A 17,284-nucleotide genomic window follows, 5' to 3' on the forward strand; every position below is an offset into this window, starting at 1 on the left:
ATAAATGAACTACACCATGGTAGCTTGACCTCCATGTCTCCATCACCAAGCTTCAGACAAACTTTTCCAAACTTGATTTAAAAACATTTTCCATAATACGGATTTACTCTGTGGATGAATCTTCATCCACGTTTTTTGGGGGAAATGTGCACAGCACACCTAAACCAGCACACCTGAACCAAAGACTTTTCCTGTTCGGCGTGATGACGATTAATGTCCCCGACAACATGTGTAGTCCCATTTAGCAACTTGTTAGTGTCATGATTTCCCCTTGCGCAAAGCGCTGGAGCTCGCAGCGCGATGCTAACTCATTTCTGGGTTTTAGCATACAAAATGACGTCATCCCTGCACCACTCTATGGTGATTGGCTGTAAGTTTAGGAAGTGCTTGAGTTGATATGCAGCAGAGTTTCCTATGAACGGAGGACGAGCTTTAAATGTTAATATCGCAGTCGATCATTTTCATGTAATCGTGGGCAGTCAAAATCGTAATCGAGATCGATATTCTTTTAATTGTGCAGCCCTAATGGGAAGACAATTATATACCTCACAGTGGCACTTCTAATAAAGAAAGATTGTCCAAAGGTAACTGCAAAGATCAGAGATCAAGTGAAAATAAATAAATAAAACAAACAGAAATAGAATAAATACATAGGAATCAAATCGTGGGAATAAATTTAAGACACAGGAAAACACAAGGGTAACAGAGTATGTAGTTTATTAAGAATCACTATCATACACATCATACAGGTGAAGGGCAGAGACGTTCCAGCAGAGCTTTAACATATAAGCAATATAATAATAACCAAATAAGCCAGCTGATGACATATATATTCACCCAGGCCTGTGAGATTGAGCAGCCGAGAGAGCTTTTTTTCAGCTGCAGCTGGACAGAGATCAGAGAGAAAGGACAAAAATTAAGATAAAACAGTAGTGGTAACACTTAAAATATAAACATAAATACATGTACAAGCACATGCAAAGAAATGTAGGAAACAGGTATCAATACATTACATGGAAAAAGCAGAAGGTTGAAAACACACACTCATAAGATGTTTTGAGAAAAACACGCACAACCACACACTCACAAAAATGTTTAATATACTCACAGAATGTCTAAGAAGCACCAAAAACATATAAACAAACTTAGAATTAGAGAAGAAATATTTGTAACATTAAGCAATAATAAAAATCTCTCTCACCCATAATAAAGAAGTGATGAAAATATCCAAATTGTTCAGGACAACGGGGTGATGAGATGCGCACAGCTCAGTTACCGGAAGTGGGAATGGCAGTAAGGGCCTTGGAAAATGTTTTAAATACCCGGAAAAAAACCCTGAAGTATAGGGGATATCCAATGGCTGAAAATGGGTTTTAAGGGGAACTCAGAGTGAGAAAAGTTGGTTCTAATGGTATTTCAAAATGTGGAAAGTAGGATTTAAGGGAAATCAGAAAAAGACATTAATAAAGCAAAATGGGAATTCAAAAGAATGAGATAATTGGGCGTAACCTAAAGATAAGACTGTATAAATAGGGAATTGAATCTGTGCTCAGATTTAGATAACTTTGGGATGTCTCACTGAGTGGATCGCATGTTGTTTTTTGAGCAATAAACTGCATTTTTGCTTCTCTCATCTATCTTGTTCATGGCTTCATTTTGACCAGTAAATTGAGGATTATTGTTTGACTAACTAGAGAAAATTCTGCAACCTAGTCGTTTTAGATATGACAAAATATCTTCCAGAAGCATCTTCTTCATCTTCCAATACACAAACCTATTTACAAGTGCCATAAATTCAACCAGTGAAGGGAGCACAGTGCGTTTTAAGTATTCTTCTAAGTTGTTCCATGTTGTTGAGGCATTAAAATGAAAACCTTTCTTTCCCCAGCTCAGAACTCACACAGGGAACAACAAGTTGAATAATGTCCTTTGAGCAAAGATTGTAATGTTCTTTTTTCTTTTCACAGAGATGATGGCTGACAAATAAGTAGGTAACAAGCCACATATTGATTTATAAATAAAACAGTACCAGTGTGAGTGCTGTCATAAGTTCAGAGGTGGCAGTTCAGCCTTAGCATAGGTAAATGAGTTTTATAGTCACAACCAGTAACAAAATGTAGGACGCTGTGAAAAAGGGTACCCTTTTTTTTTTTTTTTTTTTTTTTAAATATTGCACTGGGGTATGCATATATAATATGTCTCCATAATCAAGTATGGGTAAAATTTTTGTAGACACCAAATACTTTCTGGCACTGATAAGAAAAGAAGATTTATTTCAATAATTAAAATTAGGTTAAGTTTAAAAACAGTATAATCAATATGTGGCTTGAATGCCAAGTGGTTGTTAAATTTTAGTGCCTTGAATAGTTACAATATCAGTAAAGTTTGATGACCAAAAGTTTGTAGTTTGTAAAAAGCATTAATTTGGTTTTATCTGCATTTAAAATCAATTTAAGTTTATGTAATTGTAACTGGACTAGGTTAAAAGCAGACTGTAAATACTGTAATGCCTGTGAGGCAGAAGATGCAGAACAGCAAAAAATTGCATCATCAGCAAAAGGTAATACTGAACATTAGGTATGTTGTCACAAATATAATTTATATGTAGGAGAACTAAATTGCACCTAACACAGACCATTGAGGAAATCCCTTGACAACTGATAACACAGATGACTTTAAGCCCTCTATCTATACACACCAAGTTCTGTTGGAAAGATAATTAACAAATAACCCAATAATATGAAGTCTTTTTCACAAAATGCAAAGGTCAACTGTGTCAAAAGCCTCAGAAAGATCAAGAAAAAGTGTTTTTTTTTTTTGTTGTTTTTTTTAAACTGTCTATGGTTTCTATAATATTTCACTGGTCACTTTAATTGCAGAAGTGATGGTACCATGTTGTTTTCTAAAACTAAAACGAAAATTAGACAAGATGCAATTCCTTTCCAAAAACTGCTTCAATTGATCATTTATAAGTTTTTCTACAAGTTTAGATAAAACACAGTTTTGAAATAGGCCTATAATTATTCATAATTGAAGAATCCCCACCTTTAAAAAGAAGGGGCACATAGGCAGATTTCCAGATTTGGGGAACAGTATTATTAGTTAAAGTAAGGTTAAAAAGATAAGCCAACGCAATAAATTAAGCTGCAAGTTGTAGGCTCAAGGTTATACGGGCCTGCAGACTTATTATCGTCAAGTTGTCTCAGGGCTGTCTCGACATCAGACACAGTAAATGGGACAAGCTCAAATGAGCAATAAAATAAATAGTTATAAAATCAGCTACCATGTCTTCAGGTTTTTCCAATGGGACATGCCAGTTTCCAACACAAAACAGAGGACCGGGAGTCAAAGAGAGAACTTGCAGAAGTAATGCTCATTGAAGTTTAGGGTTTTATTTACTTATTTATTTATTTATTTTTAGAGATGGCAACATTAAAGTGCCATAATATAACGCACAAGTTGGCATGAGAAAACTTGAGCTTGTCAATTATGACTGAATTTAGGAACACGCGAGTCATGTGAGCCATGACAAATTAATTTACCTTCTGATAAATTAAATTTAATAATTTCAGTTAATTTTACAGGCTGTATGCAAAAACACAACAACCGTTAACCTGTACCACCTTGTAAACAAATACAATAAACCACAATGTTCAGTCTGTGAAGTCTCTTAAATATATTTAAAGCTGCATAATTAGCCATTTCCCACTGTCAGGGTTCCTGGCTGGAGCCAGTTCTCGAACGTATATTTCTCCACGTATATTGTGTATATTGGCCTATCTAAATAATCTCATATAGGATGTGATTTGGTGAGTTCATTTATCTGCCAGATGGAAAGCGCTTTAGTTTAATGGTGTTCTTTAATGATGCTCCGATCAGTATTTTTACAGCCGATACAGATTTCTTGTCATCTTGATCGACCGAAACCGATCCAGATAACAATCTTTTTTTTGTTTACGCTTTAATCAAGAGGTCAGTCATAAACAGTTAAATGTAAGGTCTCTGATCATAGTCACAGTTAACTGAATTAAAATAATATCAATGAGAAATACTATTGGTTAATTGATAAATAAACAACCATAAACTATCTATTTTTAAACATCTTAAACAATAAAGAATCCTAATTAAAAGTAGACTAACACAAGCATGATCCATATTAGGAAAAATGCTAACAGCCTTCTAAGGAAATAGCCTACTAATCTTAAAGTCAAATTCATATTAAATGCAACCCATGGTAATTAAACATTATTTCATTTCTCATTTTATTTATATTTTATGAATTTATTATAATATTTTTATATTAAATGATTTATTTATAACTAAGCACATTTTCTGTCTTTACATTTTATTCGTTTTATTTGTTTGTTTGTTTATCAGTTTTAGACGGGTTCCCCCAGTGCAGTGTTGCCATGTCTACTGATAATATTGCTTTTTTGGGGGGATAAAAACATGAAAACTGGAGTGGACCTTTCTAGTGATATCTGGCAACCCTGAGTTTAAATGAAGTGAATGCGCAGTCTATTAGAGTTGGTGAAGGAAGAGCAGCAGTGTACTGTATGTTTACAGACTGAACAGTTACTATGAGTATGATTGGTGAGGAATTATTTAATAAAGAAGCTTGAATTAAAACCCACCTTGTAGTGTTAACATTATTATTAATTTACTGGCGCCCGACACTGTTGTGGCTACACGAGCATGTCACAGTCGCAGGTTCAGGTCATTTTGCGTGATCAATAAAAGGTGGCGATTTGTGAGATCGGCAAGTTGAGAGACGTAGATGATGTACAGTGTTACTCTTGTCATCATAATGGCTTCTTTGCAATATTTACACACTTGTTCGGTTGACTGAGATGATGAAAAGCAGTGTGAAAGTAAGTACTGCGCGGTGTAGCTGCATTTTGGAATTGTAGTTTTTTTTCCGATTGTATTATATAACTCCAAACAGGTCGCTCGCACTGGTGAGTCTATATACATTTTTTCAGTCGCACAAAGTACTTTTCAGTAACAAATGCGAGTGACCTGGTCGCACTGTGGAGCCCTGAAACAGTGTAACTCTTAATAGCAATATCCTTATCAGAAATGGATTCATTTAACCAAGTCTCAGAAAATCAGCATCTGCTGAATGAACCCAAATTTGGACTGAGTCCAGTTTAGGAAGCAAGCTACAAGCATTAAGGTGAATAAAACCTAATCCATATCTAGACTTAAAATCCTCAGGTGTTACAAACAAAAAGAGACAAATTTAAAAATGCCGGCTGGATGTTTGTGTCCTGCTTCAGAGGAAGTATGATGTGGATTAAAACATCAATAATAAGCAAATGGCTGTACAGTGTCAAATGTCAAATGGAGATTCAGGAAAGGTAAAACCTGGAGTATATACTGTAGAAGGGCTATGCTGAGAAGGTACCTCAAGAACAACTCACAAGAGAAGATGGTAAATTATGGTACATACCACATCATGGTATAAATCATAAGCGTAAAAGGTACAGTTCATGTTATATTCGATTGCATGTCATTCTACCAAGGTATTTCACTCAATAGTGATTTCCTTCAAGTGCCCAATTTGACAAAGATTCGGAACTATCTACTCCTGGTCAACCAGTTATTCCCGAAGATGTATTCCACAAAAAGGATTCATACACGAAGAAGATGGAAACAAGTTCAGTATATTGCTTAACTTGTCTAGACAGTGGGTAAAGGCATCCCTTTCACTCATGCAGGAGAGGTGCAAGTAGCAACGGACATAAAGAAACTTTGCTCCTAATTAATTAATGGTCACTGTGAGTGAGACAGCACCGTGGACACCTAGCTGACAGGGTGTGTAATCAAGACTTTGCTGAATAAACCAGGTCTGGTGCGAAGTGTTTTAGTGAAAATTTTTTTAAAAAGTATCCTTCAGAGACTTGAAAGTAAAATCTGTTTACTACAGGAAGAAACTTTAATAACTATTGGCATATTTAAAAAACTATCTAAATTAAGTAACAGAACTACAAACTGAAACCGACTAATAAAAAAAAGGGACAAGTATTTATTGTTTAGCAAATGCTTACTTTGAGTTCAAGGTGCATATAAATGTAAAAAGATGTAGGCTTCTCTATTTGTAAATTAGGCAATTAGGAACTGGGATGCTGGAGCCATTTAATAATTAATCTCCATTGGTTTATGTTACAATTGTTAAGTTACTTTTATTTACCAGGATAATTATATAATATTACCCACTAGCGTGTATACCATTCACTGCAGTTAGACAGGTATATAGCTGGAAGTAGCATCTAGATATGTGTGTATGAGAGAGAGAGAGAGAAAGATTAGGGAAGGAAGCAGTACAATTTTTCAACCACTCCCTCTACCTTTGTGTGAGATGTTTTTATTTCAGTACAATGCTTTGTATTCATGTGTATTGTTGAGGATTAATTCACCAAAGATTGATGTCTGCAAGTTTAAATATAAATGTGCAATAATACAACAAAATAACATGGTGTTGGAATCTGCTTGCACTTCCTCACCACACTTAGAGTTTTTTTTGTAAATATGATGAAAATGGTCTTTATGTTTCTATTTGATTCATGGATTAAAATGTAATATATGTGATCAACATAGAGAAAATCATCCATTATCATTAGAGTGAAGTCGAATTATTGACTTACCCATGTGCTAGCTCCTGTGTACAACAACAGAGGGGAAAAATATAAGGTTACAAAAATACATTATGAAAAACTTCTGAATTGGTTTAGCTGATCATCTTTACTTTGTGCTTTAGTACATTTCTAACCATTTATATACAATATAACTTAAATAAATATAAATATAATATATACTTAATCATTATAAATTCATTTACATTTAAACAATTAAATACTTGATGTACTGTTTTTGTTTAAAATGATACTGAACTTCACTCCACATTAGCACCCTGTATACTGAACCTCATACTGAATACTGAGTGTGTGTCTCATGAGGTGAGAAGCACAGATGATGATGTGTTTATGCAGTGTGGAGTTTAGGAACACTTACCCATCATTACTGTAAGCTCCTCTGTTCTGTCTCCATCAGTGACCTGACACATGTAATGTCTTAATTCAGACCCTGTACAGTCTCTCAGCTGTAAGGAGATGTTTCCTCTCTCCAGCTCCTGAGTGAACAGACTCACTCTGCCCTCGTAACCTCTCCCCTCTGTCACATGTCTGTTCTTATAGACACAAACACAGTCTGTCACCTTAAACCACCGGATCTCCATGTTAACAGCACTGATTTCAGGAGACAGACGACATGAGAGAGTGACAGCAGAGGGATTATAAAACTCTTTATCACTGGGGCCAATGAGTTTAAACTCATCTGTGTAGGAAAACAGAGAGAGAGAGAGAGAGAGAGAGAGAGAGAGAGAGAGAGAGAGAGAGAGAGAGATATGCATTTACTCGCTCAATTAGTATACGATACATAATACTGATCAATTTTCCGCTGTAAATTTGACTCACTGTTGCTTGCATTCGCCATCTTTATCTCTTTCTGTAGGTTCAAGCTAAAATCCTAAACACACACAGAAAGAGAGAATCATCCTTTTACACAACTTAACTCACACTAATACATGGTTAGAAAGTACAATTCCACAGTGTATTCTGGAGGATTAGTTTAACAGGTTACTGCGTAGTTGGCTAGCAGGGACCTTAGCATGATGCTAACTCCTCTTACCTTTTCTGTTCCTCATATAAACATATCTGCTGCTTTAACTGAAGTGTGTCCACATTTCAGAGTGGCTCATGTTCAGTGTTTACTCCAGTACAGTAGGTGTTTAACACCCTGTTTTCACGACTCAACAAACGTATTTCTTTCCCGTTTCAGTTTGTTACACCTTGAAGTCCGATGGCGCAATCGAAACTGTTCTTGTTCTTCTTGTTCTTGTTGTTTGTTGTTGTTTTACTTCTTCTTCTTTTGTGTTTATTGGCGGTTGGCAGACCAGCTTTTGGTGCATTACCGCCACCAATTGAACTGGAGTGTGGCGCATCAACTGGAAATTAAATTATTACTCTACATAAATAAATAGATAAATTATAGACGGGGGAAAAATGCAAATAAAAAAAAACCTATATTCTTGCATCAATTCCTGTTACTTTTAAAAAGCCCAAAACTGAATTTTTCTTAGGTATTCTCCCATGCTTTTTTGCTATAATAGAATTTTGCTAGAGATATAATGTTATTTTCAATTTCCAGCAACTTTGCCTGCATTACTTGCCTTTTTTCGTTATATGCTGTACAGTGTATAAGAATGTGTTCAATTGTTCCTTGTTCATTGCACTAACAGCATATTCCTGTGGGATGCTTATTGATTTATGTAAATTGGCATCCTGGAAGATTCTACAGGGCTATCACAGTCACCTGACTTGAACCCCATAGAAAATCTCTGGTGGGGTTTGAAGAAGACGGTTGCAGCATGCAAACCCAAATATTTTACTGAACTGGCAGCCATTGTTCATGAGGAATGGGCTATGGTTCCTCAGCAATGCTACCAGAAGCTGGTGTCTGGCTATGCATCTCGTTTGCAGCAGGTCATAACAGCAAAAGGGTGCTCTACTATGTACTAAAGATGCTTGCCATGAAGTGGTTGAATCATTTTGAAACTGGAGGTCATTATAAGTTGCATTTTCAGTTGAATTTGGGGAAATCACTTGAAGCATTCATTGTGTTTAACTATTTCAATTGCTTTTGTTTGATTTGTCCCTTGCAAACAGCTGAAAGTCTTTAAATTTTGACAATAAACCAGATTTGCAATGGGGGTTGATAAACTTGGTAAATATGAGCAAAGAAGGCTGTAAAAAATTGTCTTAATTGGTTAACCTTTTGATATTTTGTTTAAAAAATTCACAAAAATACACAAAAAATACACAAAAATACTCTGCTCTCATGGATATCAAACAATTGCAAACATAAAACAGATTTATCCAAAAATATCTTTGTTAAATATGTGTGTGCCACAGTTAATTATGGTAGTGGCTGTTTAATGTTTTGGGGCTGTTTTTCTGCCAGAGGACCTGGACATTTTGTTATGATACTTGGCATCATGGACTCTATCAAATATCAACAGATATTAAATGAACCTTGAAATGTGAAGGAGCTGGAGAGATTCTGTATTCTCCATGAAGGAGTTGAATAATTTTGAGACTGGAGAACTCATTATATGTTGCATTTTCAGTTGAATTTGGGCGAACTATTTCAATTGTTTTTGTTTGATTTGTTCATTGCAAAAAGCTGAAAGTGTACATTTTGACAGTAAACCTGATTTGCAATGGGGGTTGAATAATTTTGATTGCAACTGTATATCTTGTTTACTATCAGACTGTCCAGATTGCACTCTTTTCAGTGTTGCCAGACAGTCTGTACATATAACTCCTCTCTCAATTTTCATATCCTCCACCCACTGAATAACAAGGAGAATTGCAGCTAATTCCACCATAAATACCGATAAGTTGTATGCTTTTCTCTTTCTGCTAGATACCTGATATTTAGGTACAAAAACAGCTACTCCAGTTTTCCCTGAGACTGGATCTTTTGATATATCAGTATATATGTACATCATGTGACTGTACTTATTTACCATGTACTGCTTTACCACATATTCTGATAATATCTCATTTTTCTTAATTTCTTCAAGTAAATTAATGTCTATGCAAGGTATTTGAAAAAATCAAGGTGGAATTGTGGGAAGTGGCACAGTTTTGCTATAGTTACTGTGGTCCAGTTCCACTGACTGGGCTAATCTAGCCACTATCCATCCAAGACTTTGGCTGTTACCTTGAGTATGTTCCCAGCATTCCTCAAACACAGTTTTGGCTGGATGTACATCCTTATACCCCTTATAACCCAATATAACATGGATAGCTGTTGTCAGCCTAGTTTTAGTGTGTGTGTGTGTGTGTGTGTGTGTGTGTGTGTGTGTGTGTGTGTGTGTGTAAATCACTGCTACAGGTCAGTCTGCAATTCCAGTGGAAATGTACAGATGGAATCAGCAGAGTTGGAGCTGGTGTGGCTCTAAGCAGATTCGACTCTGCTCTTGTCCAGAACACAGAACATTTCATCCTCCCATCTATACTGAGAGTCAGACTCACATTTCTATACTGAACATTTAAACACATTAACAGCCACACTAACATTTTACTGTCACATCTTTCCTCAGTCACTCTGTCAGGATTTAATTCTAGTAGATTGTAAATTCATGTTAAGAATATTCCTGCTCTTTAAGTTATAGTGTTTATCTGATCATAACTGAGTTATTAGACACATATGGTGAAACTGTTGATGTTTCCTGCTTCTGAACTGAACATGACGTGTGTAATTAACTCTCAGTGTGGTGTGTTGGAGCAGGTGATGGATCCTGATACAGAGTGGCAGTGTGGAGCAGCAGTAAAAGAGAGAGAGAATGACCTGTAAAGGAATAAGAGTGTTTCAATGACCACACCCACTGCATGGATCCGTTCTGTCGTTACTCATCCACTAATGAGTGGATAAGAAAGAAAAATAAACACTAGTCTGTGGTGGACCTCTACTGGTGGAGGCATTTATTACAATCCTACTGTATATTTCTAATTCTACTGTATATGTATGGGTCCAAGGTTGTCATAGCCGGGGGTAGTGCTGGGGTTGAGCTCCCATCATCTTTAAAATGCTCCCATGGTCTCATATAGCCTTTGACAACTAAGTCCAACTCCTGGCCTTCTCGAGTGTCTTAGTTTCTAAGCCTGATGGACCTGCTTTTACGGACAGGAGAAGTGGCGAAGGTGGGTCACTGGCGCCTTAAAACCAGTTGCTCACAGAAGAAGGAAACTTCAAACCTCCTCTGCCTTGCAGCTACATCCATCCTAGGCATTGAAAAGGCTTCAGGAGTAAACCTCGAGGTCAAATCAGGAGCCGGAGTCCCGAAGGCGGTTCAAGGCCAAATGTAGTCTTGTCCCGGCAACCCCTGCGACATTGTTGGTGCCAAGTTGTATGGGCTTTCGTCATTCCCTTGGGTCCACCAGCTGCGTGGAGACGGGGAGTCTGCTGCATGGGCAACAGCTGATCCTCCATATCACCCTGCCCAGGCTTTTGTCGCTCCTATGGAAAGGACACTCCAGCGACACTGCAAGGCGCTGACACAACACAGGTAGCAGCAGTCACCGGTTTTAAGCTCATCCGATTGGCCAAGGAAACGGGCGCCAGGGGCTGCTTCTGTTGGTGGGAGAGATCATCGCGTCTCATTGGACAGCTACCGCCCGCCTCAAGTTGGGCAACCCCCAGTCAATAAGGTGTTGTCCCGCCATGGCTTGCCTGCTTCTCTTGGGTGTGTGGAGCTTAGAGAATCATCTCGACAAGTAGGCCATAAATTCTGCACCAGGCAAGCAAGGAAAAAACAAGAAGACTCCAGCTCTTCGCTTCGCAAGCTGGAACGTCAGGACCATGTGTCCTGGTCTCACTGGTGATCTGCAGCATATCGACAACGCACACCAGACTGCTGTCATTGACAAGGAACTCTCAAGACTCAACGTAGACGTGGCCTGCCTCCAGGAAACTCGACTGGCTGACAGTGGCACTATAAGAAAAGTTAGTTACACATTCTTTTGGCAAGGGAAGCCCTCACATGAATCATGTCAGCATGGTGTTGGCTTCGCTGTGAAGAACTCGCTTGTACCCTTCATCGAGCCATCGTCATCAGGCACAGAAAGAATCCTCTCCCTCTATTTGTCTACAGACTCGGGCCCAGCCAGCATCATCAGCGCGTACGCCCCTACATGAGGCCTTACATGTAGTGATTTCCAGGAAACCCAGTACTGAAAGCCTTTATCTGCTTGGGGACTTTAATGCTAGGGTGGGAGCTGATCATGAGGCCTGGCTCACCTGCCTTGGTTCTCACGGATGTGGAAAGATCAACGAAAATGGTCAGCTACTGCTAGAATTGTGCTGCTTCCACGGCCTCTGCATCACAAACACCTTCTTCAAGTGTAAGGAGATTCACAAGGTGTCTTGGAGGCACCCACGCTCCCGCTATTGGCACCAGTTAGATTTAGTCATCACCAGGCGTGCGAACCTTGCAAGCATTCTCCTCACCCGCACCTATCACAGTGCAGATTGCAACACCGACCACTCCCTCGTGGCAAGCCAAGTGCGTGTATTGCCAAAGAAACTGCACTATTCCAAGAAGAAAGTTTGCCTTCGCATTAACACCTGCTGTATAAACAATCCAGAAAAATCTGAGCGGTACGTCAGTAAGCTGCAGGAAGCCCTCACTGAAAAGTCACTCTTGACTCCAAATGGACACGCATCTGTGAAGCTGTGTACTACTCAGCGATCAATGCTTACAGTAAGAAGGAGCAGAAAAGTGCCGACTGGTACGAAGCCCACTGGGAGGATATGGAGCCTGTAACCGATGAGAAGAGGAAAGCCCTTCTGGCATACAAGGCTGTGCCTAACCCCAGCACATTGGAAGCCCTTAGGGTTGCTAGAAGAAACACCCAGCAGACTGCCCGCCACTGCACAAACATCTACTGGCTGAATCTCTGCAGCAGTATACAGGCAGCTGCCGATACCGGGGATGTAAGAGCAATGTACGAAGGCATCAAGAATGTGACAGGACCCTCTATTATCAAGACTGCCCCACTCAAGTCCAAGACAGGAGAAGCCATCACGGATCAGGGGAAGCAACTGCAGTGCTGGGTTGAGCATTACCTTGAGTTGTACTCAACCCAGAACGTTGTTACAACGACTGCTCTGGATGTCATCCCAGATCTACCACCCATGGAGGAGTTAGAGACAACAGCAACCATGGAAGAGCTCAGAACAGCCATCGACCGCCTCGCCTGTGGTAAGGCTCCAGGGAGCGACGGCATCCCGTCAGAAATCTTGAAAAGCAGGAAACCTGTACTACTCCAGCCCCTGCACAAACTTTTATGCTTGTGTGGGAACAGGGATATTTCCTGCATGACATGCAAGACACAAACATTGTCACGGTATATAAAAACAAAGGGGACTGCAGCGATTGTAAGAGCTATTGGGGCATCTCCCTACTGAGCATCGTTGGAAAGGTCTTTGCCCGGGTTGTCCTGATACGTCTGCAGATCCTAGCCTCTCGAGTCTACCCAGAGTCTCAGTGTGGCTTCCGAGCTGGCCGGTCAACCGTAGACATGATATTCTTTCTACGCCAGCTTCAGGAGAAATGTCAAGAGCAGCAGATGCCCCTCTTTATCACCTTCATTGAGATGACCAAGGCGTTTGACATGGTTAGCCGGAGCGGACTTTTCAAACTACTGAAGAAGATGTCCACCACAACTTCTGGCAGTCATCACCAAATTCAACGAGGACATGCAGAGCACAGTCTGCTTCAACGGTGCAACGTCTGACACTTTTCCAGTTAGCAGCGGAGTGAAACAAGGTTGTGTCCTTCGCCCACACTTTTTGGTATCTTCTTTTCCATGCTCCTCCAATATGCCTTCAGAGACTGCAGTGAGGGAGTCTACATACACACCAGGTATGACAGCAAGCTCTTCAACATCTCCTGCCTTCGTGCCAAGACCAAAGTCGTTGAGTTACTCCTACGCGAGATGCTTTTCGCTGACCATGCAGCCCTGATCTCACATACGGAGGAAGGTTTTCAGCAGCTTGCCAGTTTCCTCTCCCACACCTGCAAGGAGTTTGGGCTGACCATTAGCCTCAAGAAGACCAACATCATTGCTCAGGGCACAGACCATCCTCCCAGCATTGCCATAGATGGATGCAACCTGGAGGTTGTGGAGAGCTTCACCTACCTCAGGTCGACTATATCCTGTTCATTCACCACCGATGCAGAGGTAAATTGTAGGATTACCAAGGCTGCAGGAGTTATGGTCAGACTAAATCACAGGGTGTGGCAAAACTCCAAACTTACTGTGAAAACCAAGCTGCATGTCTACCAGGCCTACATTTTAAGCACACTCCTCTACGGTAGTGAGACTTGGACAATCTACGCTAGGCATGAGAGGAAGCTCAACAGCTTTCACCTGAGGTGCCTGCGACGCATCCTCCATGTACAGTGGCAGGACAGGGTACCCGATACAGAAGTTCTGGAACGCACCAACAAAAGCAGCATGTTTGCCATCCTCTGTGAGAAACGTCTCCGTTGGCTTGGCCATGTTAGAAGAATGGATCCAGGTCACATTCCCAAAGATCTTCTGTATGGTGAGCTGGCTGAGGGTTCACGGCAAATTGGACGCCCCCGACTGCGATTCAAAGATGTCTGCAAGACGGACATGAGATTATGCGGCATCAACCCTAGTATGTGGGGATCCAGCGCTGAAGATCGTACAGCCTGGCATTTTGCCGTTAGACGGGGCACTCAGAAAGTGGAAAAGGACAGGTTTAAGCACCTTGCTGACAAGAGATACAGGAGGAAGGCACGGCAATTTCAGCCACAGCGTCGAACTCAATTTGTCTGCGGCAACTGCAACTGGGACTGCCACTCACGGGTTGGCTTGTACAGCAATTCGAGAAGGTGCAAGTAAATTCACCCGAAACGGATGCTACACCATCATCTCCCAAACACGGAAGGATGATGCCGCGATTTCCACATAAAACAATTCATATACCTTCAACAAATAATATATTCAACTGGATTACACATATCCGGTATGTAGAAATGCGTCCTTCATTCAGCTGTTGTGTTTCTATTTCAGAAATGAGGCATGAATTAAGAAGCAGAACCAGACAGCAGGAGAACTGAGCTTAAAAAGTAAAACATTATTAAACACAGGAAAAGTGTCACTACATGATTTCAGTTCCTGTGTTTATATCATTATAGACTCCCCTAACTAGCACCATTATGGAATAAAACACTTGGGCATGTGCATTTATAGGAAAATAATTAATGATCGGGTTACTGTTCCCACCGGGAAGTTGATTATTTTTTTATAATAACACATCTTGAAGTGTTTTATTCCTCTCATACCACAGCAATCTCCCAAAGATGATTCATTACAGAATGACACATCTTAATTTATTTGTACAAATATTGCTGTGAAACTTCTGAGAAACTTCTTATTTACAGTTATCACTTAGGTTATAAAAGCTATAGATATGTGTTAAAAGTGGGTTAGATTAAATAAAAGTCTCTTTACACAAAAGTTAATCAGCTTATCATTATCCACAGTGCTGTGAATTAGTATTTGCTGGTTTCTTCTGTTTGAGAATGTATTTAATTGAGAATTTGACATGTTGTGAATTTCAGACTACATGCTTACTAGAGATCTCCTTATTGAACACTTCACTGTGCAACTAATGAACAGGTGTGTTTACTTTTGTAGCTCCTTCCATACTCACCAATCCATAGAGCAGATTACTAATTTACAATTACGATTACTAAACAGTAAACTGAACATTACAGGAGTGTTAAAAAAGAAAAAAATCCTCCCGTCTGCAGGAGAATCAAGATGTTTGGGTTCTTTTCTGCTATGATGACGTCACACAATTTCACAACAACGTAATACACTTAATATTAAAAAAAGCCATAATATTAAAACCACTTCAGTAGGTGAAGTGATTAACATCTCGTTACAATGGCACTTATGATTTTCTAATGCTTCATATGTCCGGTCTCTCTGACCGGTCTGCAGCTACGCAGCCCCATAAGGAGCAAGCTGTGATGCACTGTGTGTTCTGACACCTTTACCTCATAGCCAGCATAACCTTTTCAGCAATTTTTGCTATAGTAGCTCTTCTGTGGGATTGGGCCAGACAGGCTAGCCTTAGCTCCCCACGCACATCAGTGAACCTTGGGCATCCTTGACCCTGTAACTGGTTCACTGATTATCCTTCCTTGAACCACTTTTGTAAGATTTGTAATCCATACCCTCAGTTTTATAAACTGTGCCCTCAAATTTGTAAACGGTGCCCACCGCATTAAAGTTGGGTTTTTATTAGACATTCGCTGTACATTCGAGCTTCTCTCTTCTATTTCACAAGAAATAAACACACAAAAAGGACATAATGTGTTTATTACAGTTTACAAATCTGAGGGCACGGTTTACAAAACTGAGGGCATGGATTACAAATCCGAGTGCACGGTTTACACATGGCTGTATTTTTTTTTCTTACCTGACACTAGGGGGGCTCCATAAAAACCCGAACACCGGGTCGAAAATTAGTTTCACCTTGTTAGGTAAATACTGGAAAAGGAACTGGAGACCGATCCCCATCAGCCACTGCACCTCACCTGACCATGTCACATGACTGTCTGTACCTGTTCTCAATTACACATGCATCACTGGTCACCTATATAAGCCTTATTCTGTTTCAGCCTCATTGCGAAGTAAGTGCCCCTGTTCTGTCATTACAAAGCCTGTGGTGGTGTCTACTGCTTTTTGGTAGGCATGGGGAAATTAAGCCTCATAAAGAACTGATGCTTTCCCCTGACTGTTCCGGGAACAATTTCAAAGCTTTGAGAGTGTCGAAAACAGAGCCATCTCGTGATTGGTAAAAAATTAAGGCCTAGAAGAAGGCTCTTATTGTTTCCTCACTAAGAGTAGGCGAGCCCTCTACGGTGCCCCGGCAACCCTGGGGCCTACCAGGGGCGGCAATCTGCTCTGGGGACAGTGGCAGGTGGGGAGTTTGACTGGGGCGGTACACCTGTCAAAGCGTAACACGGGTGTCCTAAGGCGAGCTTGGGGAGGACCTCCCGTAGAGCAGAAGGGCAAAAGCTCGCTTGATCTTGATTTTCAGTATGAATACAGAACATGAAAGTGGGGCCTCACGATTCTTCTGGCTTTTTGGGTTTTAAGCAAGAGGTGTCAGAAAAGTTACCACAGGGATAACTGACTCCATGACACCTGAGACTTATATTACATCTTGTAAAAAGGGGCATAATAGGTCTCCTTTAAGAGAACTGAAAAACAGCAACACTCTGGCAGTACAGTACAGTACAGACAGATAAATACAGTATCTCACAAAAGTGAGTACACCCCTCACATTTTTGTAAATATTTGATTATATCTTTTCATGTGACAACACTGAAGAAATGACACTTTGCTACAATGTAAAGTAGTGAGCATACAGCTTATATAACAGTGTAAATTTGCTGTCCCTTCAAAATAACTCAACACACAGCCATTAATGTCTAAACTGCTGGCAACAAAAGTGAGTACACCCCTAAGTGAAAATGTCCAAATTGGGCCCAAAGTGTCAATATTTTGTGTGGCCACCATTATGTCCCAGCAAGGCAGTGGTCATCTTGGAGGTGTGTTTGGGGTCGTTATCATGCTGGAATACATGCTAAGATCATGCTCTGCTTCAG

General features: G+C 40.0%; 1 protein-coding gene across 3 annotated transcripts in view; it reads right to left on the minus strand.

Annotated features, from left to right (window-relative positions):
* LOC108260023 (butyrophilin-like protein 2) overlaps nucleotides 1-7,926 on the minus strand; it is a 29,071-nt gene extending 21,145 nt beyond the window's left edge. Inside the window, exons 1-5 of one of the 3 annotated variants that reach the window (XM_053676930.1) lie at nucleotides 7,690-7,926; nucleotides 7,476-7,527; nucleotides 7,015-7,335; nucleotides 6,648-6,661; nucleotides 699-885 (exon numbers count right to left, since the gene is read on the minus strand). In XM_053676930.1, the coding sequence (XP_053532905.1) occupies nucleotides 742-885; nucleotides 6,648-6,661; nucleotides 7,015-7,335; nucleotides 7,476-7,494 (498 nt within the window). In that variant the 5' untranslated portion in view covers nucleotides 7,495-7,527; nucleotides 7,690-7,926 and the 3' untranslated portion in view covers nucleotides 699-741. Of the gene's footprint in view, nucleotides 1-698; nucleotides 886-6,647; nucleotides 6,662-7,014; nucleotides 7,336-7,475; nucleotides 7,528-7,689 lie in introns of those variants that run through there. The other 2 variants (XM_053676931.1, XM_017459936.3) reach the window with 2 other exon arrangements.
* Between the last annotated feature and the right edge of the window lie 9,358 nt (nucleotides 7,927-17,284).

This window comes from Ictalurus punctatus, chromosome 28 (assembly GCF_001660625.3).
Source record: "Ictalurus punctatus breed USDA103 chromosome 28, Coco_2.0, whole genome shotgun sequence".
In the NCBI taxonomy this organism is placed as follows: domain Eukaryota; kingdom Metazoa; phylum Chordata; class Actinopteri; order Siluriformes; family Ictaluridae; genus Ictalurus; species Ictalurus punctatus.